This window comes from Archocentrus centrarchus, chromosome 7 (assembly GCF_007364275.1).
Source record: "Archocentrus centrarchus isolate MPI-CPG fArcCen1 chromosome 7, fArcCen1, whole genome shotgun sequence".
Lineage (NCBI taxonomy): Eukaryota > Metazoa > Chordata > Actinopteri > Cichliformes > Cichlidae > Archocentrus > Archocentrus centrarchus.
The window spans coordinates 1,056,689-1,082,142 of NC_044352.1; the positions used below are offsets into that span (position 1 = coordinate 1,056,689).

The 25,454-nt window shown below is 46.9% G+C and overlaps 1 protein-coding gene across 3 annotated transcripts in view; it reads left to right on the top strand.

The window, feature by feature from the left end:
* Positions 1–25,454, top strand: part of lama5 (laminin, alpha 5) — a 102,920-nt gene that overhangs the window by 2,862 nt on the left and 74,604 nt on the right. For all 3 annotated transcript variants that reach the window (XM_030733768.1, XM_030733769.1, XM_030733767.1), the window contains exon 2: positions 2,804–2,956. In XM_030733768.1, the coding sequence (XP_030589628.1) occupies positions 2,804–2,956 (153 nt within the window). The remainder of the gene's footprint in view (positions 1–2,803; positions 2,957–25,454) is intronic.

A 25,454-nucleotide genomic window follows, 5' to 3' on the forward strand; every position in this document is an offset into this window, starting at 1 on the left:
CTCTCTCACACACACACACACACACACACACACACACACACACACACACATACACTTTCTGTGCTGAGGGTAATCCTGTTTTGATTTGACAGCAAGACGTGGGAGTGTTTTTATTAATTAAAAGCTGCAGGAGGTGGAGGAGGCAGCAGTCACCCAGTACTGACCTGAGCCCGAGAAAACTGCAGATTAACTCATTCAAAGAAAAAGGATTCAAATGTTCCTGAAAATGCAGTGGGTCAGTCAGAGGCAGTGGATGGTGGTATAAATGTAGCTTACAGCTCAAAGTTGAAACCTTATTTTGGGTCAAAGTCAGCAAAGCTTTGAATCGTGTTTGCCCAGATTTGACAGGAACGTGTCTACATGCAGTTTTTCTGCCCTGGTGAGCACTGAAGTCAAAGTTAGTTATGATAACTGCCCCGAGGCGGTGTGCCTGCCGAGCTTCTGAAAGGACTATGACTGTGCTGGAAGGGAGCTGGAGGTTATAGTTAGCTGGAGGAAATGGAAAAGTTTAATGATTAATCCACAGGATTAATGGGATTACATCATCTATGGGTGGCTAAGAATTTTAGCTGCAGGAATGTTCCTGCAGGAATCTGAGAATAGTTCGTAATGCTGACAAAGCTGTCATGTGAAAATAGCGGGAATGTGACCAGTGGTGGTCAGCATCAGCAGGGCGTTTGGTCTTCAGAGTCAAATCCAACCCTGAGCTGTCGTAATTTGGGTAATGTTAGCCAACGCTAGCTTGTGAGTTAACGTGGTCGAATTTTGTGAGTAAAACCCTGTCTTAGTCGACTCATTAGTCCAGACTCCCGGAGCGGCTGGGAAACAGCTGGGAAACATTGGTCTGTTGGTCCTCGCTGCTGGTTTTCTGGAACTGCTGCCAGTTCATTTAAAATAAAGACAGAAGGTGAAGAAAACGGTGGAATGAGTGTGTGAGCAGAGCATATGAGAACGTTTCAGAAACCTGCAGCAGAACACGTTTTTTATTAGCTAAAGCTAGCAGCATGCTGCGGTTTCAAACAGCACATGAAGGAGGGTGGGGGATGGTGACCTCTAACCCTGGTGACCTGCTGTGATAACAGCTTCTATCCTGGCTTTGGTTCAGGTTAGCACTTGTTGAGTTTATTCTAATGCTTAGTTAGCCAGCTCTGTTTGGTTCAAATGCACCATGTGGATTGCAGTCAGAGCCACGGTCATGTTGTGTTTCCATTGCAATTGAGGACCACCTCAGTGTGGGTGGAGTCAATATAGCAGCGCGAGCAGTAGTCTCTTGATGTAATTGTAGTTTAATGTAAATGTAATTGTAGTTTAATATCATCATCATGCAAAAGTCCCCGTATAATGTTTTAATGGATGAATGTTATCATATAACCCAATACCCCCAAACATGTCATAATCGACTCAGTGTACTTCAAAAGTGTCACCGTTAGCGGACTTACGGCAACAATTACCGTAATAAAACCACAGTAATACCCTATATTGGTTGCGAAGTGCAGTTTCTCAGCTTTCAGAAACTGTTTGAATTTTTCCGATAGGACAAACGGTCGCGTTATTACGTTAATTCAAAGTTCCTTTGATCAGCCGCCTCAGCCTCTGTGCTAACCAACTGTTCGGCTGGTAGGGGCAGGTAACGGTGCTTCAGCGGCAATCGCCCGGCAGTATAGGGTTATAACATGTATGCTGCATGAGCGTTTCAGATGGCTCTCTTGTTGCAAAACTACTGCTGCAAACTGTCGGTCTGGAAATTCAACCGGTGCTTTGTGCCTCCAGTTTCTTGCTGTTGGGTTTTAAAAATGGCAGGTTTGATTCTGGTGAAGGAGTCGCTCTCATGACTCTGCTAGTGACGACAGTCCCTGGTCAATCAGTGGCATGCTGTCCTCCGCGTCACATTTTCAGATCGCCTCGGATCGCTTGGAACCCTGGCTGAGTGAGTGCTAAAAAAGTACCTGGTACCTGGTGCCAGGTACTAATGGAAACACCTTCAAACCGAGTCGAGTCGAGCCACGCTGAGTAGATACTAATGGAAAAGCAGCTATAGAGACACACGGCCAGTCACACTTAAGTTCACACCTACGGTCGGCATAGACTCGCCAATTAACCTAATGAGGACACGGGGTGAACATGCAAACTGCACACAGAAAGGCCGTGGCCTGGATTCAGTCTATGAAAATGTACTGAGGGGAAAGTTCTGCAGGTGATCTAAACTTGGCTCAAAAAGTAAGGAAACGTGTGTCTGGATTATTTCTCTGGATTATTTCACTCTGAACTTCGTTTCCAAAACGCATCGTTTTCACTCCATTCTCGTGTAAACGGGAGGTTGAAACGCATCAAAACGACGCCGTTTTCATTTTGAAATGGTGTCATGTAAACGGGGCCTAAAAAACAGTGGCTTCAGCAGCATGTGGAAGAACCACACACAGCCACAACAGCCTGGCACCTCCGTGCTGTGCTGTGCCCAAATTCAGGGGCTGGATCCTTCGGAGGCCACGAAGACTGCGAAGGCAGGTGACCCAGATATGAAGGCTAGACCGTCTGGCCTTCATATCTGCAACACCTGCTAAATAAACAGGCTTTCCAACAGTAAGAAACATTGTTACAGCAAAGAAATAATCCACCAGCTAAGTTTATAAACCACACCTCAGTGAATCACATTTGTATGATTATTTTTTAATACCCTCCTCCCCAGATTTTGTGCTCTTTAAGTGAAATGCCTACAAATACTCATGCACTGACGTTTTAGGTTGTTTTCCATCCAACCTGCTGAGAAATTTTAAACTGATATTTCTTTCTTTTGCTGTCTCAGGGTCAGTACTGCGACATCTGCAGCCAGGGCGACAGCGATCGCGCCCATCCCATCACCAACGCCATCGATGGGACGGAGCGATGGTGGCAGAGCCCGCCTCTTTCCCGCAGCACCGAGTACAACGAGGTGAACGTCACGCTGGACCTCGGACAGGTAGGATTTCTAAGGAGCTGCCCGCTGTGTGAGATTTACTGAGGTTTGCTGCTCTGCTTCTCCTCTTCTTCTTCTCCATCATTTGCGGTGCGTTAAAGTTTCCAGAGATCATTCCTGTCCGTGAGTCTGGAACGTCTGTCAGATTTGAGTCCTGGAATGTTTCAGTTCTCCTGTGAATTCTGACTTGTTTATCTCATGACCCCCTCGGTGGGGTCCTCCACACGTGTTGGGAACCGGTGCTGTTGTGCTTGGCCTGTGTAACCTTTAACTCGTTCAGGTTTTTATTGCTGTAATTTTAACTCAGTTTTCCTGAATGATTCGTGTTATCTGGAATTAGGATGAATCGTATTGTCAGATTGAATCCAAACAGGGTTATCCAAACTGAGCTTGTTGTCCTGATTCAGGGCTTGAAAATGCCAGCACTCACATTTGATCCCTACAATAAAAACAGTTTGTGCAGAACATTCTGGATCACTGACAGATTCCAACATCTCCAGCAAGGGCTGTTCACGTTAAAGTAGGAATAAAGTTCATTCAGTGCCGTTACGTCAAAGCTGCCGCCGTGCCTCAGGGATGCTCCAGGTGCCCCTGGAGTCTGTAAAAGCAAATCAGCAAAGGGAAAGAAATCAAAGCGATCCAAACAGAGCTATGACCTACTGTTGGGGAAATGATGATTTGATCCCCGCTGAATCTGTAAGAGAGACTTACAAATCCATTTATAACTTTTATGTAATGTTTTCATTCAGTTTATTTGGTTCATATTCTGTCTCTCTCTCTCCATTAAAATTAATTAGCATAAAATTAGAGACTGTTTGAAGTGAGCACACTTAAAGGTTCAGGTTCATTATTTCCCCCACTGTAGATTAAAGTCTCTCACCCAGCCGTCTCAGTCTGAACTGACTGAGGGAGCTCAGGTGAAAGTATTTCAGTTTCCTCATCTCTGGAAATCATAAGTCATATTAAAGTCCACTCAGTCATCATACTGTAGAATAGAAATGAGTTGAAGCACCTGTTGTATCCCCTGCTCGCTGTGATCTGTTAATGTGAAATGATTCTGAGCCCATTAACTGGTTCTCTAACTAACCTCAGCCCGTTAACTGCCCGATTATCACATGCAAACAGTTCCAGTGTGAATTAGAGCTGGTGGTGGATCTGTGAAAGGATTACACTCTGATATAGATGTTCAGCACAGAAATGCTTCAGCCAGTCCACACAGTCTCCTCTCTCTGAGCTCTGAGGCGACCTCTCTGTGTTTGAACGTCGCTCTTCAACAACCTTTTTAAGTCCCTGAATGCAGCTTTTTTGTGTCCGGCTCTCCTGCTCGAGTGCTCATTCATCTGTGTGTGTGTGTGTGTGTGTGTGTGTGTGTGTGTGTGTGTGTGTGTGTGTGTGTGTGTGTGTGTGTGTGTGTTTTCTATGATGGCATTCAGTTTCCCTCCTCCATCTATCAACCCAACAGGGATGAAGGTTACCATAGAGAAGCTGTGTGTGTGTGTGTGTGTGTGTGTGTGTGTGTGTGTGTGTGTGTGTGTGTGTGTGTGTGTGTGTGTGTGTGTGTGTGTGTGTGTGAGCCTGTCGACCTCATGGCAGTAATGAAGTGAACCCTGAATAGATGTGGACAGTGTTATTAGCAGCTGTGACGTCCGTATTTGTTTCATGACTAAAACACAGGTTAGGGTCCTGCAGGTCACTCAAAGCTCAGGTGAGGTCCTAACGGTTCTTCTAGTGTCCATAAATGAGCTGCAGGTGTTGGCCGAGGAGTTTTCACTTCCAGCATGAAGAGAAAGTAATGCAGGCTTTACCAGAGACAGGAAGCTGAGTCACAGGTGACCTCAGGGGCGACACTGCAGCTCACCTGGTTGAGCTGGCGACCTGTGTACAGAGGGGGGGACTTTGAGTCTGCCCCGGGCTGTTTCACATTCACTTTTCTGTTTTCTTTTTCCGTTCCTGTACAAAAAGGCCAAAAAAAAGAAACCCATGGCTCCTCCCACCATAGTATTGATGCACACGTTCTCCATCTTCGCTGAGTAGATATTTCTGACACCACACTTCAAATGTAATCTATAATGTGCAGTGACTGGCTCGTGTGTTTCCCTGTTGTGCTTCTGATTGGCTCTGTGAGGGCAGTGGGCGGGACAGCCCACAGATTTCTATTCAGGATTCTTTAAGCGTCTCTTCCTGTCTAATATTACTCTTTTTTTTTTTTTCTTTTTTTACCTCTGTCCTTCTCTAATAACCATTTCAGGATAGCTGAGGAATCTGATGTGATGTCTTAAAACCATAAAAAATAAAAACCCGCCATGTTTAGACTCGGTAGCTTGCAGGGATTACTGCACACTTACAGATCATACAAACCACGAGTCAGAGTGACGTCTTCAAATCAGTAATTTTCTTTGACCAGCAGTCCGACCTCCAGATAGAAGGCATCACATACTGAGATGTCGGGATTATTGCACTCCCTTGTGTATAATACATCATTTGAGCATCGTTTGGTCTAAATATTTGATTCAGTGATGTTTGAAAAGGGTCATGAAGCCCAATGATTTTAAGCTCTGCTTTTTACCTGTTAAAATTTCATTTTCGTAAAATCAGATCTCACCTTTGTTTTTGTTTAGATGTGATACAACTTAAATTACAGACAGAATAAATCAGTTATAAAGGGGCAAACCGCTGCTTTTCTCTTAGTTCTGGAAAATACGTGATGGACATTTTTCATATTGTTAATGTCAAATACCAGCCCTGACTAATGAACAGTGACTGGCTGGAGCTGCATGATGTTTTCTGTAGGTACACCGAACCTGCAGGCTTTAAGTTTAGATCCACTCAGACCTTCAGTCAGGTCATTATTCTGGTCCCAGATCAGCAGATAATCTGTAATCTCAGCTGTTTGCTGGGAGAGCGAGTGGAGGGGGAGGGACTCTGGTACCCAGGTTCTACATTTGTCCCAAAAAAATGTGTGTGTGTGTGTCTATGTGTGTATGTGTGTATTTGCCCACCTAACCCCCCACCTAAATAGAGCGGAGAGGAATGTCAGGTAGCCTGTCTGAACCTGCAGAGTCCCTTTGACTCTCCTCTGTGTGTGTTTGCTTAAACGGTGAAATGCTGATACTGAGCTCAGAAATAAATACAGCCCCCCCCCAATCTTTCTCAGAGACCTTCCAGCTCAGTATAGGCTGCTGTTATCTCCTCTCCTTCCCTGTCTGAGCTTTTAGGACAGCCTGATAATAATGAATTACAATAGTCCAGCCTAGAAGTAATAAATGCATCAATTAGCTTTTCAGCATCACTCTGAGACAGAGTGCAGCCTACTAATTAAATTAGTGTTGTTACAAGTGTACAAATCGGGACAGAGTCTCGTCTTTCTTTTAGGAAATTGGCATATGTAAAAAAAAATTAAAACAAACTAACAAAGTTTCACGACAAATGTGGATGAGCTTGGGGGGCCCCTGGTAGTCAGGGGGCCCTATGCAGCCGCATATGTCGCCTATGCCTCTGGCCGGCTCAGCCTACAGCTGCTGTTGCTGGAGCATTGCTGTTATTGTGGACGTGGAGGCTGCAGCAGCAAACATGTCTGTGATCTTTCCACATTTTGTAGCATCTACAGTGACACTCTTCAATTTCTTCACACGTAACTTCTCCGCACCTCCTTTCTGCCACTTCTGTTTCTCCATGTTGCCTCTCCCTTAACACACGCGCTCAACACTGAAACTACTAGCAGGTGTTGATCCTATATACTGATTGGTTTGATCCCCTGTCAATATTGAAGATGGGCCAATGGGTCGCCCCCTCTAAATTGTGGGCCGGTCTCTTAGAAAAAAAAAAAGGGAAGAAAAAAAAATCCAACAGCATCGGCACCTGACGACTGTCGGCCCACCGGGCAAATGCCCGGTACGCCCGATTACCAGTCCAGCCCTGCTCGTGCCTCGTCCTCCTTATCTCTGGTCTTAAGGTAAAAACAGTCTCCTGTGGTGGTCCTGTGCAGACCAGCAGCTACATGTTGTAGCTGTCTGCTGTCTCCAGGGGGCAGTGTCACAAACGCCTGTGCCCTTGTTGGAGTGAAGCCGAACGTCGGCTGCTGTTTGAGCTTTTTGTGCTGAACTCTGCTGTCGCTCCCGTCCCTGTTCGTGACCATTTTTCAGCCATTCAGCATTCAGCCTACACACAGCATCATCCACATCCGCGTCCGTCACAACCACAGACAGTCAGAAAGAGCCTCAGGCGCCTGGGTGGCTTAGTGGTGAAGCCGGCGACCACATACACATGCCGCGATGCAGTGCGGGCGTTGCGGGTTCGAGTCCCGGCCCGTCGCCAATTTGCCCGCGTGTCTTCCCCTGTATCTTTCCCCCATTTCCTGTCTCTCTCCACTGCCCATGTGCTGTGGCCAAAAATGCCAAAAAAAAAAAAGAGCCTCAAACCTGCATCCCAACCGAAGGCCACCGGGTGGTGATAGCTGTGGCTGCAAAAAGATTTTTGGTCCTTTGGAAGTCTTTGTGACCTCTGACCTCTGAATGTTCTCCGGCTCTTGTTTGAGGTTAGCCTGAGTAAAAAAAAATGAGGTCTGTTTTGTAAATCTCGCTCATACCACTTTTCAAAACGGAGGATGATCTGTGGTATGTTCATTGGCCATGGATGTGATTGACATGTTTTTAGCCAATAAGAGTGCAGTTTCACAGTCAGACCCACCTGTCCTCATTCTTTTTTTTTTTTTAAGTTTTTTCATGAAAACATTTCACACGGACTTCAGGAACCAGCAGGGGGCGCCGCAGTAGCTCACAGCTGAGCAGCTCGCTCATGTCTGGGTCTGTGCTGCGAAGTTAATCGAGGTGAGCTTTAAAATGTCAGAGGAGAGAAGAAACAGCAGCCCTGCAGATCGCCCGGCACGTTTCAGTCACGTCATCATGAAAACTAGAAGAGTTTGCATCGCTGGAAAAATCTTAAATGAGTTCATCGTTTCCCTAAAAACAGAGAGGCCGTATTTTTGTTTCTCTTCCTGTTATGGCCTCAGAAAGAAAACGAGAAGGACGCTTATCGATGTTTTCAAAGAATCTGCAGCATGAATAGTAACTGCTGCTCAGATCAACGTGCCTTATTTTTCATATCTGTAACAGATTAATGTGCACGTGTATCTGAGTGTGTATCCAACAGGCTTCAGGTTTCTGAGGAGGAGGAGGAGGAGATGAAGAGCAATGACAGCTACAATTCACTGGATGAGCTCATACTTCAACATAATTCATGGTTGTCTTGTATTTTGTATGCTGTGTGATGTTACACTGCACAGGTGTGTGTGTCTGTGTGTGTCTGTGTGTCTCATTCCTCAAACGTGTGGTAGTGGAATTTTTATTACAGGTAAAAACAGGATGGGAAGATGGAAAAAACTAATAGTAGACCCATGAATACAGTTTGAAGTTTGGAATAAGACTCCCAGGAAGGCGGGGGGGGGTAACAACAGGAAGGAGGTGAAGCCACAGAAAGAGGAGATGAGAGGAAAAGAGCGGGATGCTCATCTGTTTCAACAAGCTGTTATTAGAACACGATGCAGTGTGTGTGTGTGTCTTTGTGTGTGTGTGTGTGCACACATGTGTGCGTGTGTGTGTGTCTGTGTGTGAGTGCACACATGTTCAGGTGAGCTCTCCGGTCTTTCCCATCCTTCAGTAAGAAGCGTTCCTGCAGAGCTGCGCAGACCGAACGCGTCACTTCACTCAGACAAAAGCCGCCTGTTTGTGTCGACGGCCTCCTCCGATAAAGTGAAGTCTCTCCAGCTCGCTGCATGCTGCACACTTTTCAGAGGATCTCTGGAGCTTTAACCTGAAAACGACAGAAGCCTTAGCGGTGAGCAGCACAAGCTAACGTCAGCTTAGAAATGGAGTAACGTCCCAGCGTGACATCGATAACTCTGCTGTGCAGACATGCTGCTCTCAGCTGCTGGACAACATGCATGACACACAGAGGCTGTTTACTCCCACTGTGAAACCTGCAGGAACACAACTAAAGTCATGTGACAGGAGACATTCAAGGTTAAGTGATAAAATGCAGGGTTTTTGTAAGCTGAGGTGCTTGATGCTTCACAGAGCCTCAAAGCAGGCCCACAAGTGTGAAATCCATCTTAAAGATGGCTGTGAGCGGAGCTGGGCTGCAGTTTTTCTCTGTGAATGCTACACCAGTTTGCTTTCCTGGTGTGTTGGCAGGGTTCCCTGCAGGACAAACGCAAACAGACACACACACTCTCACGCAGTGCTGCAGGAGCTCCATTGTTCCTCGAGTGTAAGAGTGAGCACAGTGCCAGCTGCCCCCATTCAATTCTTCCTGCTATTGATGTGGTTTGAACGTCACCGTGCCAGCGGGATCGGACCTGCAGGCCGGAGCTTACCGTGAGTTTGGAAAATCCCCAAAACTTCTAACACACCGTCGCTTTAAAAAGTCACGTCTGATGTCAGGTCTGACTCTTCATCCACAGGAGAAGGTTCCTCTGCCTCATTAGGGATGCAGTCCATGTGATAACAAGTCTGTGAGCCTGCCTGAGCCTTTCACTTTTTCATATGAAGTGAGCCGAGTCAGGCACGCACAGGTGTCACACACAGACCCGTGAAACTTTCCTACAACAGTGAAGTGTGATGCGATCCAGCAAACTGTCAGCAACACAGGAAATCACACTGACACACTTTAAGAGCCGTCAGAGTCGAACACAGAGGTCGTAATCATGCTGTACGTTAGCCTCTGTCCTCAGGTGAGCAGGAGGGGTGTGTGTGTGTGTGTGTCTGTGTGTGTGGGCGGCTTACTGATTACAATCACTGTATTCTCTGCCAATTCTCTTATTTACGCATCCAGAGCAGAGGAAACACACACAGCCCAGAGCGTGTGCGTGTTTGTGTGTGTGTGTGTTGAAGCTCTGTGAGGGAGACAGTTCTTTTAAAAGCTCTAGTATCGTCCTAATCATGTGACTGTGTCGTATATAACTGCCCCCTGACCCTGACACCTGGTCGTGTCGCCCTCGGCTGCAGTGAGTGGTTCTCGTCCCTGTGGAGAACTTTGGTCCCTGTTTGCAGAATTGTTTGAATTCAGCCACATTGAGGGTCTTCCAGCATGACGGCCTGTTTAAGGTCAAAGCATCTCAGTCCAGACTTGGACTCGATCACCCAAAACCTTTTTTAACCATTCAGAGTTGAACCTGCTGGTGTGCTTTGGATCATCGTGACCGTCAGGCACGAACTGATGGGCGGACGTTCTCCTCCGGGATTTTCTGGTAGAGCAGAATTCATGGTTCCATCAATTATAGCAAAGCAGCCCCAGACCATCACACCACCACCTCTGACTGTGATGTTCTTTATGAAACCCTGTGTTACTTTATGCAGCTGTAACGGGACTCAAACCTTCCAGTAAGTTCAGCTTCTGTCTCATCAGTCCACAGAATATTTTGGAGACTATCCCGGCTGTCATAGGGCGAGAGGCAGGGTACACCTGTACAGGTTGCCAGCCTGTCGCAGGGCCAACACAGAGAGACAGACAACCATCCACACTCACATTCACACCTATGAGCAATTTAGAGTGACCAATTGTGGGAGGAAACCACACAGATACAGGGAGAACATGCAAACTCCACACAGCGAGAGATTAATTAATGAATTCTTTAAAAACTACTTTTAGTATTTACTCAGGTTATCTTTTTCTCACCGGTCAATCTACATCCCAACCTTCACCTATGGTCACAAACTTTGAGTAGCGTCCAAAAGAACGAGCTTCCTCCGAAGGGTGGCTGGCCTCTCAGAGATACAATGAAGAGTGCAGCCATTTGGGAGGGGCTCAGAGTAGAGCTGCTGCTCCTCCACATCGAAAGGAGCCAGTGGAGGTGGTTCGGGCCTCTGACTAGGATGCCTTCTGGGCGCCTCCAGGGTGAGGTGTTCCAGGCATGTCCTACTGGGCGGAGGTCTCAGGATAGACCCAGGACACGCTGTCCTCAAAGCTGATGCGTTAGAACTAGAAAAAATATGCAAGTGTAAGGATCTGATGGCTAGACGAGTGCATCAGGGCAACAACAAAACCGCAGTTCCTGTGGGGTGTTCCTGTTCTGCAGAGGTCTGTATCTATCAAACTGGTCCAAGGAAGGAGCAGTGGTGAACCAGCGACAGGGTCAGGAGCAGCTAAAGCTCAGTGATGCATGTGGGGAGCGAAGGCTGGCCCGTGTGGTCCGATCCAACAGATAATCTACTGTAGTCATGGTTGTGGGTCCTTTGACCCGGCGTTTTCATTTGTACTTAGTTTTGATTTGTGTTTTCCTTTACAGCTTCCTTTGTTTCTGTTCCTGGTTGTGTTTTAGGTCATGTTTTGATTTCTAGTTCCCGTGTTTCCCAGTGTGTAGTGTCTAGTCTGTGTCTCTGTTTCTTTGTCTTACTTCCTGTTTTATTTTGACAGTCTTCTGTTCCCCATGTGTTGTGTTCTGCTTTGCTTCTTTTTGGTCATTAGTTTTATCGCGTTCACCTGTTCCCAGCTGTGCCCACTGCCCTCATCAGCTCTCTTGTATTTAAGTATTGTGTTTCCTCTGCTTGTTGTCGCATCCTTGGCATTGTCTCCGTCAGTCTGGTCTTTGTTCCCGCAGCGTGCCTCATGTCCTGGATTCATTTTGTTTTGTAGTGGACGTTTTGTTGCTAGTTCCCGACCAGCTCCTCTTTTCAATATAGCTTGCTTTTCTAATTAAGCTTTTCTTCTTGGGTGTCCTGTGTTGGGGTCCTCTGCCTTGCCTGCTACTGCGTTACATGATAACTGTAGCTCAGACTGCTGAAAAAGGTCCTGATAGAAAGGTGTCAGAATACACAGGGCATCGCAGTTATTGTACACATGGGACTGCAGACCAGTCAGGGTGCCTGTGCTGACCCAGCATCCACTGAAAGCACCAACAATGGGAATGCAAGCATCAGAACTGGATCACGGAGTGATGGAAGAAGGTGACCTGGTCTGATAAATGGGGTTTTCTTTTACATCACGTGGGTGGCTGGGTGTGTGAAAGTCACCGCTTACATGGGGAACACCTGGCACCAGGATGCACCATGGGAAGAAGGCAAGCTGGTGAAGGCAGTGTGATTCTTTGAGCAATGTTCTGCTGGGAAACCTTTGGTCCTGCCATCCATGTGGAAGTTACTTTGACACGTATGACCTACCTAAGCATTGCTGCAGACCACGTGTGCCCTTTATTTGAGGTGCCGACTTGGCCACCAAATTCCCCAGAACTCAATCCAGACAAGCATCTGTGGGATGAGCTGGACAAACCAGTCTGATCCATGGAGGCCCCACCTCACAGCTTCCAGAACTTAAAGCAGTGGTTCTCAAATTCAGGCCTTGTGGCCCAGTGTCCTGCAGGTTTTAGATGTTTCTCTGCTTCAACACACCTGAGTCAAATATAAAAGTCATTAGCACGACTCTGGAGAATTTGACTCCATGCTGAGGAGGTAATTCAGCCATTTGATTCAGGTGTGTTGGATCAGGGACACATCTAAAACCTGCAGGACACTGGGCCACGAGGCCTGGATTTGAGAACCACTGACTTAAAGGATCTGCTTCTAACATCTTGGTGCAGATACCACAGCACACCTTCAGGGGTCTACTGGAGTCCATGCCTTGATAGGTCAGGCTGTTATGATGTTCTGCCTGATTGGTGTATCTCTCAGCTGGCCTGGGAACACCTCAGTGTTCCCCCGGATAAGCTGGAGGAGGATGGATGGATCTTTGTCTAATATTAGAATTTGTTTAATGATCTGAAACATTTAAGTGTGACAAATGTGCAAAAAGTAATATTCTGTATCTCAGCTTTGTTCAGATATTGGTGAACAAAGCTGAGATATTGGGATTAATCTGTAAAAATGCCATTTTTTACAGCATTCATAAGTTTCAATAAATGAGTATCCAAATAAAACAAAACAAACTGTTGGACTTTTAGACTGAAAAACTTCAACAGGAAGTTTGTAGCACTGTTGAAAATCCTGTGTGTGATCAGTCATCCTTGTTGCTCTTTGCTTCCTCATTAGTTTGTTTCTAATTTAAACTAATTTGCGTGATGGGATGCTGACACCACTCATTGAAAGTTTCATATTCAGGATTAAATTAATATCTGTGGTTTAATTAAAACCCTGAACTGAGGACCCAGAGTGGACGAAGTCTAAAGTGCTGCACGAGTACTGTTGTGTCCACATGCAGTTTAATCCATCAGGTGACATGTCAGTGTTAGAAACTATATTCATCTTATTTGAACTCACCATGAACTTAAAGTGCTGCATTGATCCAAATGAGTTAAAATACCACGTTCAAGCTGCCAACATCAACACAACCTGACAGCAGCTACAAAAATACAGTGACGACTACACAACGACCACCTTCAAATATGACATCAGCTCTGTCAGTTTTCCTTCTTTCACTCCTATTAAGGCCAGATTCCCCCCCCCCCCCCCCCCCCTTCATTTTCCTGCTCACTACACAAAATGAATGGCAGAAAAATGTGCAGTGTGTGTCAGCGTTTGTGTGTTTGAGAGGCAGCGTTTAACTCCAAACGGGACGGACAAAAGGGGAAAACAGGAAGACGAAGCCCGATGAGGAGAGTGACAGAAATAAGTGAGAAGAGGACGGAGGAGGGATGAATGCTCCAACTGTCGGCTACGAGGGAAGAAGGACCTAAACTCAGACAGAAAGAAGGCCGCCGTTGATGAGTGTGTGACTGAAAGGCTGAATCACTGTGGAAAATACCACAACAGAAAGAATAAGCTCTAAATCACATGGCTGACTGTGGGGTGTTCACACACAGAGAGCTGCACACAGCTGAAGACTGGAAGAGGAAAGTGAAAACGTCTGTTACAGGTCAAAGGTCACTCTCAGGCACTTCATTTTCAGCTTCCTGCTGCTTTGAACTCTCCGACTGACCCCTAACACACAGCAATGTGTCAGCTCCATCTCTTCCTCCCACCCCTGTATCTGCCCCGTCATGCTTCTGTCTGTGGTCTCTTCTCCATCCTGTCTTCCTCTGCTGCCCATCAGCTCCTAAATCTCCTCACTGAGGCAGACAGCCAGATGTTGCTCCTGTCCTGCTGCTGGAGGGCAAACAGAGAAACCACAGAGAAATCTGAATCTGGGAGTTTGGAAAAATGAAGTGTGGAAGTGAAGGAAGGGCCTCGGCTGTACTCACAGCAACACAAAAAGCAGCTTTATGCTTTTCTCAAAGACAAAGAGAACCTGAAGTTGTCTCCAGGTCTTTATCCTGACCCACACTGCAGATGTAACACTGTGTTCAGGTCTGTGCTGTTGGACATGTCAGCTCTGATATAGCTGAGAAATAACCCACCTGGCTCTAACAGGTTAGCCAGGGCTGAGAGTCTTTGCTTTGCTGTCTCTAAGGCTTTAGGTGTGAACAGCCTGCGGTACTTAGGCACACCTTCCTGCAGCTCTGATAGCTGGCTGACTTCCCTCCATGCTGCCCTGATCTTAGCCTCCAGCTGTCTTTTGGTGGCTGTTCATCTTATAGCGATCTTCTATCTCAAGGATCACTGCTGCTGTGCTGGCTGGTGTCAGTGATGGTTGCAGTAGGGATTGTCCATAGTGCTGCGTTCACATCTTTGGGCATCAAGATCATGGCTACCCATGATTTTATCTTTCAGGTCAGTTATTCTGCTATTCAACATACCGGATGTTCTTGGGGCTTGGTACCCAATCTCAGAGTGTGGGGATGATATCTCCCCCCTGAGCTGATGTCCTGGCTCCCCTTTGTGTTGTGTTGCAATAGCAGTTGCTTCTTGCTAGTTGTTTCAATGTTGCATGTTGGGTGTCCCACATCCTCTTCATGTAACCCCTTTCACTGGGATTACATGTGTAGTAGCATTCCACCAGTTCCTGATTGTCATCTCATGTCCATTTGTGCCGTATCCTTGTCCCAGCAGTCCACTTTTCATCAGTATGTCCTGGTTCCTCAACACTTGACGGCTTCAATCATAGCTCTCTCGCTCATAGTCCAAGGTGGGTTTGGGTAGGATGGTAGCCTGGGGACCCTTCGTCCATGCTATAAGCATTGATGTTGCATAGGTTATCCACCAGTGGGCACTCTACAACTTCCTTGTTGGCAGCACGACTGTGGAACACCAAAACGACCATCAGCTGATCCCAGCAGAGTGGGCAGAGCAGAAACACAACTCACAGGAAACCGATCTGTTCGTGTTTCCTGTGATCATCAGCTGATGTAAATCTTTTCATATTGGTGTCGGTCTTAAAAATCCGTTATGAGTCAGGCTGGAATAATCCATACTGTGATCAGGAATTAAAAGAATATCAGTTAAAGATGTGGCTTCGGTGCTTCTTTGGGACCTTTGGGCTAATTTTTTTCCTCCAGCTGCTTTTCAGATTTCAGTTTTGATTCCGTAAAACAGGAAATTTCCAGTTTACTGGGAACCGTCTGTTTGTCTCACAGTGTTTGCTCGGCCTCATGACCTCCTTTTGATGCAGCAGTGGCCCAGTGACTCTGCATTCACAGAAGTCCTCAATGGGCCCTTTATCACACCATTGTGTCAGTAAGTGCTTGAGCCATTCGGAAAGACCAGGAGAGCAAACATGGAGCCAGCAGCTGGATGTGAGTGGCTGCTGAAGAGTCTGAGATCCTTCAGACAGGCAGAGGAAATGGGATTAATGGGAAATTAATTAGAAAGGAGCTTACATCAGCTAATTTGTCACTTAAGGACCAAACACACCCCATGAACTTCTCTTCTTTCTGTACTTATAAACTGGTTTCTTTTTCTGCAGCTCAAACTAAGACTCCCTTTCAGAGACATCAGGCCTCCTGAAGGAGTTTCTTCTACAGCACCAGGAGCTCCACATCTGGCTTCTTCAGGGTTTGTGTGATCCAGGGACACACTGTCAGAAGATTCAAGTTGCATCTTTCAACCAATTCAGAAAAAACTGGATTGTAGTTTGGAAGCTCCTAAATTATTAAGTGAGGAAGCAGTAACTCCTACAAGAAAATATAACCCCAAATATAACAGCCATCATTGGTAATTTGGATCCATAACAAATTATTTCCAATTTCAGAAGGAACTAAAAGCTGCAGTTCCTCTGCCATCCAGCAGGGGCGCCACATTGAATCAGTCCCCATAGACTCCCATGTTAAAGCTTTCCATGAGAAATAAACATGTTTACAGCTGATACAGAAACTGCTTTGGTCTCTGAGGATAATTTCCCCTTCATAACAGCTGTTTATAACTCACCTGTTTAAATAAAGTCTGCATTATTAGGGGCGTGGCTTCTCTGACTGACAGGTGGATGGTGACACAGGCGGCTATAGCTGCTAGCTGTCTGCTAGGCTTCCCCTCAGCTAACTGGAGTCCCTGAACTGGACCTCTGGACCGTGTTTGTGCTGTTGGAGCCTTTTTAATGTAATTATCTGACTAATAATATGGCTGCTGTGGCTTCATTGGACTAACAGACGGTCCAAGAAGGCGGAGCTCCAGCTTGCTGATTGAGATTCTGGGATTTGATTGGATGCTACTGATCAGCAGGTACAAGTATTACCAAAAGTATTCAGTCACCATTCAACTCATTGATTTCAGGTGTTCCAATCACTTCCACAGGTGTATAAACCAAGCACCTACAAACATGTGAAAGAATGGGTCGCTCTCAGGAGCGCCGCAGTAGCGTGATCGGACGTCACCTGTGCAACAAGTCCAGCTGTGAAATGTCCTCACTATAACAAATGCATACAAACAAGATGGAGGCAGCCAGAAAGCTGCACAGAGTACACAGTACTTTGGTCAGTTGGTGACATCACTGTGACTGCATCCGTCTTTTATTATGAAGGCGGCTGTCTTGTGGTGAGAGGAAGTGCTTTAATTTTGGCTGAGCACGTTCTTTAAAGAACCCACAGTGTTCTGATCCGTAAGAACGGGGCGTTCCACTATCAGGTTTCCTGTGTTTCAGACTCAGGTCTCAGCTGCCGTGTTGAAGAATGAGGAAGACAAACGCAGACAGAAGAGCACGCTGTGTGCTGGCCTCGTCCTCCTGAAGGGCACCAGTGACTGAGCTGTTTGCTTCCTGCTGCCGGCCCACGCTAAGAAGAGTTTGATGCTAATGTCCTCCTGCTGCCACACAATGAGCTCCTTCAGAGTGAAGAGCTGCTTCAGCTCTCATCCTGTGTTTACTGTAAACCCTCAGGGACTGATGTTGACTCATCCTCTGAATCTGCTCTGGACTTTTTTAACATTCATCACTGAATTTGAGACTGATTCAGACTTTCTGTGTTTCCCTCTGTTACTGACCACCTTTCCATGTTCTCCACGTTCTCCACTGCTGTAACCATCAGCCAGCTCTGCAGCAGTTCCTCACACTGATGGGTGATGTGAAAGCAGCCAGATCAGGAGTTTTAAGTGCCTTTTAAACAGTTTAAGACATCGTTGAATAGCACAGCTGCAGGTGTTAAAACGATGGTTCCTCTGACAGTTCTCATCTTATTCCCGCTTCTAAAAGTTGCTCCTGGAGATCTGGAAGAACGGCTTTTGAGAAACAATCAGCAGTCCATCCGTCATCTTTCTCTGTGGGTCGTTCATCAGAAAGGCGGCAAATAAATGCTGAACTGCGAAGAAACGGGGCAAGAGAGGAAACAATGTGGGAGGAGAAGAAATGTGATATTTGTCCTCCTAATGTGACAGCAAATATTGGTTTGAACCTTTGTTTGAGTTCCTCCTCTTTCAGCTGCGAGCTGAAGGAGAACGAGGGAGTGGAGGAGGACAGTAGAGGTCCATGACTTCATGTTTATGTATTTTCATGTTTTAGTGGTGCTCTTATTCAACATACACCGGTTCCTAACACCAAAGGTGCACATACAGGTCTTCATATCCACAGCACATAAATTTAGGTTTTTATTTTAATCCAAAGCAACAAGTTCCACTTCCTGCTCATGAGCTCAGAGATGATTCCTCAGGATCAAATCGTGTTTTCTGGATGAGCCGATGAAGAGGTTGATACCTGCTGGGTGAGGTGAAGGAAGGTGTGGGAGTGTTTTCCCGTAGTGCGGTCATAAAGTGGTGGATGGGGGTGGAGCTGAGGTGTGGGGGTCTGTTTGTTTGGTGGAGCAGGGTAAGGCTGAGTGTGTCATCATGTCGACTGACTTTCAGTTATCTGATTATAGGCAGCAGAGCTTGTGTGCCAGCAGACTGCAGTAGCAGCCGAAGCCTGTTGGTCTGATGAACTGATTTATGTTTGTGTGCCTGTATTCGAACCAGCAGCCTCAGCAGGAAGCTGGCCGTCTTAATGAAGCATGGTCACAGTTTACAGCCGTGACGTGTCTCTCTGAGCGAAGCGCCCACTTAGAGCCATCGAGTTTGAGAGGCTTTGGAGAAATTATCGGGGCAGCAGCAGCTGCTGGCAGCGGTTGAACCAGCAACCCTGTGAACATCAGCGGGCCTTGTTCAGCGACGAGTCATCAAAGCAGAGATACAGTAAGACATTTATACTGACAGACAGGGAGGAGGCGTCTACTGAGCTCTGAGGAAAACAAGCTGGCAGCTGCAGCAACTGGTTCCATTAAAGCCAACAGCTGGAGAGCCTCAGCACTCCCAGTGACCATTAACTACCAGTCTGTCACTGTGCACACATACTGGGAATGTTTGGCATGGTTGGAAAGAGTCCCGTCAGTGTGATGGACATCGTATGCACCAGAAACGTAACGCAGCCCCATCTCAGGAGGAGGCATTTAAAAAACAATTTCTATTTTTCTATTTCAAATTTATTTGACCTGGAAAAATGTTTGGTGTTTTTGGGATTCAGACCGGCTTCATTTGAACCCAAACCAGGACGTTTTCCTAAGGCTGAGTGTAATGGCGACTCTTCCTGTTATCAGCTTTAGATGCTGGACCTAATAATGAAGGCACCCTAAACCTGAATGTGTTTGTTAGTGCCTGACAGAGCGTGCTGCCCCGTTAGCCTGCATCACGCAGATGATTGAAAACAAACTGCTGACGAGGGAAAGAGAGAGCATCAGGATCAGCTCTAACTCTGAGATTACAGCCGACAGATACAGGAGAAAATGTTGAGGTGGCAGCAAACACAGTCCTTTCTGCAGCATCAGCACATCCTCTGCTTTACATTGTAAGGTGAAGACCCCACAATGATGCTACTCATCTGCAGGTTAAAGGTCATGAATATTTGAGGTGCTGTGAAATGAATCCATTTCCGTTTGAAAAGCATCTTTAAGGACGGCTGCTGAGAAAAATGAGGAATTTCATGCAGTAAAATCAAATTTTACCTTTTTCCTCAGTCACATGTGGGAGGCCAATAATCCATATTGATTAGTTATTAATCAGTGTTTGATTAGTTCAGACATGAGTGGTGGGATTAATCGATCATGTCGATGGTATCAGCTGTAATGAGGTATCAGAGCACTAATTGACAATGAAGATCTGTCTCTAGACGTTGACCTCTGACCTCTGATTTGCTGCACTAATTATCTGTGTGCATTGCTCATCAGGTTTTACCTTAAAGAGTTTTCATGAACTCATCTGTACTCGGCCTCTCTTATCACTCCTCCTCCTCCTCCTCTTCGTCCTCCCGCTCCTCTATAATTAAGGAATGTGGCCCAGCCGTCTGTTATAGTAACGGCTGGATGGAGCACATGAAAGGAGGAGTGGATCAGGAACGTGGAGAAGCCAAGGTCACGGGATGGGAAGCCTCCCTTCCTTGTCTGAACTTTCTCAGCTGTATCTTATCGCTGGGACTGAGAGTTGGAATCTGCCCCAAACTGCCGACAGTGTTTCTTTTTATTAAAGGAAACGGCCTCGGAGTAAAGACGGTCACTCACGTCTGACTCTGAGACTCTTCAACGTCTCGATCAAAACAATCAGGTGATGTGCAGCGGGTGGGTGTTCATCATGTTTATCACCTCCTTTAAACACATGCTCTGAATGTTCTGCATATATTTATATTTGAATAATGAAGTCATCATCTTCCCCCGTGGCTGTTTAAGAGCTCAGATTTTGGTCAGACAGCAGTTTTAGGCTTCAAGCAGCAGTTTGAGGGTCCGGATGTGTTTACACAGATTCATGAAGGACTTTGGAAAAATGTCCTCAGTGTCTTCATCAGCTTTTACTTTTATTAAAGAAGTTCAAATCCAGTCGAGTCCATGTTTAAGCTCAAGCGCAGGTTTCAGACCGGTGCTTCCTTCTCCACCTTCACGTCCATCCGTCCCCATAAGAAGACTCTGAAGCCTGTGTTTCCATAGTTATCTCCTCCTCCACCTTCTTCACATCCTCTGATTCCCACAGCTCTGCTGTTTGGATTCCTCGTCTTCTTCACTGCCACCTTCTGTGCTGCGTCTCTCTGGGTTTGAGTTCTCTGCAGAGCTGGAAGTTCTTGTCAGGAAGGAGGATGAACGCTCAGTCTCAGCAGCCAGCAGGACTTCGGTGTTCCGGCTGTAAATAAAGATGCTGGTTATGGAAGAGTTAAAGTATCTGTGTGTTTCATATAGTGCTGACATAAATGTATCTAAAGATCTGACAGTTAAGAAGGTGGTCTCGTAAATTTCGTGAATTCCTTCCAGAAAGATCCTGGTATTCCTTTTTTCCGGGGGGAAGTCGGTATTTCCACTGTGGTGACGTCCCCTGGAAGGCAGCCTGTTTTGGCCCCGACATGTTCGAGCGCCGCTCCGCAGCGTGAGGATTGACAAATGAACGCAGAGTCGGGATCTTTACATTGCTGGCATGTTTTCGAGGCTCTGAGCTCGGTGAGCGTGTCCGGGCTGGCTGCTGGTTGTGTGCCTGTGAAGGAGCTGTGGCCTCAGGCTGGTTAGACACCAGCTGTGGTTGGAGCTGCAGGGTGGGGGGTTTCACAGCATCACCGGACTCTGAAGCCACAATTTAACCCTCAGACAGTTTGTAGAGGAATCACAATCAGCTTTTATGATCAAACGTGTGCATGGATGCACTCGCTGAAAATTTTATAAATACATTTTTATAAATAAATTTTGTGTGTTTACGGAGGAGTTAGATGGTAGCATGCTAACAGGTCTGTTAGCTGGAGGCTAACATCTCCAGCTGTGAATGTGGGAGATCTCCTGCTGAACCTGAGGCTACCTAAACTGTTTCACTCCAGGCTTATCTCAGATCTTTGTGCATTTGTGTGTCAGGACTGTAAAAATCAGTGCTGATGGAGAACAGAAGCAGGAGCTGCATCCGACAGTTTCTGCACCTTTTCCACCTTTTCCTGACGTTTGCTGGTGACGGCGGTTCGATGGAGAGATCGCCTTCATGTGTTCGGAGACAGCAGGCGAACAAAGATTCAGAGCTTCAGCCGGAGCTCCACTGATGAGTTCTTTCATTTTTCACCCTTTCCCACCTGCAGTAGCGTCACCTGACCTGCAGGTGTGGTGCTGAGTACTGATGTTACCTATGCTAATGAGCTGTATTCCTAAATTTGCTTTAATAACTTTGTCAAATAAAATGTGACACATACATATAAATACCCTGACCAAGCAACCTTCCTCTCTGCTCTCAGAGATGGAGCAGATGGATCCAGGTAAAGATCCAGGTCAGCTTCCTGTAGCAAGGATAGAAGAGCATCCCTGCAAACATAAAGAGTCAGCAGGGTGCTGTCTTCGGGGGTGGGGTGGGGGTGGGGGTGGGGGTGAGTCATGGTGATCAGTTTGTGTTTAAGGTACAAAGAAAAGCTGTAGCAGCGTGAAATCCCTGCAAACTGCCGACCCTCTGCTCCAATCGGATCAATGGCCAATATCCAGTCCAGGGATCAGATCAGTGCATCCTGCTTTAAACATGGGAAAACCACACACACACACACACAAACACACACAGAGCCGAACTGCATTAACGTGGGCTGAACTGGACTTAAATGTGGAGGTTTGTATTGAGTGTGAGTCTGTTTGGGCTTTGAACCTGTTACACTGTTTGATGACCTGCAGCCCGATGAAGGAAACATCATTCCTGTTTTCTGGCCTCTTTTTGTGCGGATTTGGAACGTTTGTTCTCATTATCAGGTTCAGCCGAGCTGATGCATTTAAAGAGGCGCCTCGTTTCAAACAGCGAAACCTGAAGCTGCCAGAAAATGTTCCCAGTGAAATCCGAGAGCAGCAGAGAGAGTTTTCCAGGGTGGGAATTCTGGTTTGGAATTCCAGCAGAGAATTAGACGGAGATTCCTGCATTAACTTCATAACTTTTCTCAGGGTCAGGTTGTGTTGCACTTCTGAGTTTGTCTCTCAGGAACCTTAAAGATGTTACGGTTTTCTATCCATTTGGAAACATTTCTCCTGGTGCCGGAGCTTCGGAAACTCCAGAAAATCTGAGGTAAGGACGTCCTGGAAGGTGTGGAATAGTTCTCAGATTTTTATCCTGAGAGAAGACCTGGAGATAAATACGTGCTGGAAAAGGAATGAGAGAAACACGGTTTCTGAGTTGGAATGTGAGGAATGAGGCACACACACACACACACACACACACACACACACACACACACACACACACACAGCAGCTGGCGTCTCTGGAGTTGCATCGCTAAACTTTACGAGGGGTAAATCAGCGTTTTTGAGTTTTCAGCAGCTGCTCCTCGGCCCGGCTCTGCGGGATCTGCTGCTCGGATTACACAGATTATAATCCGGATTAGAACACAGACTGTGTGTAATGGATCCAGATTTGTCCAGGAAGCTGATGGCTGTAACTGTGAGGCGGGATCGTGGCCCAGTCCTTGATGAATTTGGTTGGCCGATGCCTTTCCTCCGTTTAAAGGTGCTTATGGAAATACTGATGCCCCCCCGCCCCTGTGCTGATAAAGGTGAGCCGTGATAAAGGTGAGCCGCTGAGGGGCAGGGAAGCAGATCTTTGGTCTTCATTTGGTTTCCAAATGGACTCTGTGTGTCTCTGCCAGCCAATAAAGGCTCAGCGTTTCTGTCTGCGTCCTGCGTGTGGGTCCTCTCTCTGTAATAAAGGCTTTACGAGCGTTTGGCCGTCCCGTCCTCTGAGGAGTTGACTGAACAGCAGGACGAGGCTTTGGTCTGAGTAACCATCCTGACCTGTGAGATGGATTCGAGTCACTGCGGGAACACATCTGTGCAGCTGCTGCGCACGTCGTTACAGAACCATCATCTGATCGCCCTCTCTCCACCACCTCCTCTCTGGATGCCGCAATAATCCACCCGCCGGGCTGACTGTGGAGAAGCATCTCACGCACATCCAGCAGGACATCTGTGGGGGGTGTAGTTTGTGTAGCTCTGTGTGAGCTGTGAGGAAAGGCCTCTGAAGTGTGTGTGGGGAAATGACTTGTTCAGGCAGTTTGATGACGGAGACTCGAGCATGGGAATCATGGCCGGGTTATTTTCTGTTCCTCTTTTTTTCTTCTTTTCCTTTTGTTCACCTCCAAACGTGAGGTGCAGCAGGCTCCGCCCCTGAGCGGAGTTTAGGCTTTCCTGCAGATCGTTCACGTGTCCAGTTCGGCTCCTTGTCTCCTGGACTCACTCTTCAATAAGCCACCAAAGTTTATTGAAAAAGGGGCGGCTCATCTAGTAATTGGAAGGTTGGTGGTTCGATTCCTGGCAGCTCCAGTCTGCTTGCTGAAGTATCCCGGAGCTCTGAGGGCGAAGTGCTCTATTGGGGTGATACGGTACTATGAGGTCTTTAAGATAAGATGGGACTGAAGGCTCTGCTCTTAAATACTAGAGGAACCAGTTTAATGTCAGTGACGTAGAGGAGCAGAAACGAGCTTTGGTACCCAGGAGAAAACCCTCACGCAGTGCATTCTGGGTAAACTTACCAGCATGTGGCTGTTCAGAAAGGTCATTTTTGATCTCTATGTTCTGTAGGAGAGTTTGGACCACACTGAGCAGCAGCTTCAGGTGCTGGGTCGTTCCTTCTGAGGATCTCTGGTTCTTCACCGTCAGTCCAGCTTAGAACGGTTCTGTTAACAGAGACTGAAGGAGGACAAAACACACGTGCATGGGAACACGATTCAGCTGCTGCTTTATTTCAGTGAAAGGTGAACTCGAGACCAAGCTCATCAGGTGACCTTCTTATCGCTCTCTGATTGGTGCTTATTCAAACGTGTCCCGCCTCCTCCTCCGTCCTGCTGTCCCTTTGTTGTGTGTCTCCGGCCTTATCGCCATAGTTACCTGAGGCACCGGGAATGTGGAGCCACCAGGAATGTGTACAATTATTAAACCAGTGAGGGGTCTCACACACACACACACACACAGTCTGAGTGTAAACGTGTGTGCAGGCTGGTGTTTGTCTGATTTAAAAGCTTAAAGCTTCTGCATGTTGTCATTTATTAAATGTTTGAAGAGTTGCTCTTTATTCCAGGTGTGGAGGAGGAGGAGGAGGTCAGGTGTGTCGAGTCCCTGCAGGCTCTTAAAGGTTAAAATCCTCCAACCTTTTACTCGTGATGGTGTTGGATATGCTCCGTCCCCTGCAGGCGCAGCCCTGTGGGACGTGGCGTGTGAACCTTTCGATAAGGTTTTAATCACAGGAGCATCTCCAGCAGCATTTTTCTGACAGATTAATAATGGTGTGCAGTCCCTGAAGCTCGCGCTGAGTCTGAATGACCTGCAGGCTCCAAATGAATCCTGCAGCTCCTGTTTGACCCCAAACAACGACTTACGCTGATGTTTCCAAAGCACTGATTTAGGATGAGCTGGTGTGTATGTGTAAGCTTATTATCAGTATCTATGACGAGTCGGTGTGAGCGCTGCTGCAGCTCAGTCAGGACGCTCAGAAACAGGGTTTTAAACCTCAGATGCAGTTAGCTAAGACTGGGGGTCAGTGAACTATCTTAATGCTGCTCTCTGTGGAACATCAGCTGAGCTTCATCTCCTTCATCGCAGATCAGTCAGGTTGTAACGTCCTCTCCTGTGAGGTCACATCATGGTCTTAGTGCCGTGTCTGCATGTGTGTGAGAGACAAAGCGTCCTGTAGAAGCTTTTAAACAGTCTGAATGTGATGAGATTAAAGCTGCTTTAACTCAGACTCTCCTTTAATAAAAAGACATTTAAAGCTCCATAAAGTTTCTTTTTCAGTCTGAATCTTCTCTCCATCAGTTTGCCTGCTGATGCTGTGAGTGTGGTTGGTCGTCAGGCAGCATTCAGGGGGGGCCGTCACCGATCCGTAGCTCCTGCGGAGGGGCTGGAAAAAGGTCAGCGAGACCTTTTGGTCAAAGCCTTTCAGACGAGCTCCCGCAGAGCGCCGGAGACAGACCGAGGGCTCAGAGGCCGAGCGCTGCGGTTTGTTGAGCCAGCTTCAGATTAAAAATCAGACCACAGCATGTCCACAGGGGTGCATGACCTCTGAACCTCCACCAGGTCAGAATATTCAGGCTCAGCTTCTTGGTTCTTAAAGCAAATATCACTGTGCTGCTGCACGCACCATTCACCTGCTCAGAAACGTGACGGTCAGCTGATCACTGACAGGTGTCAGTGCTGCAGGGAGGCTGCACCTTCACCCGACATGTCCCGGGAACGGGCAGACCCAACAACAAGCTCCCTTTATTATCATTTTTA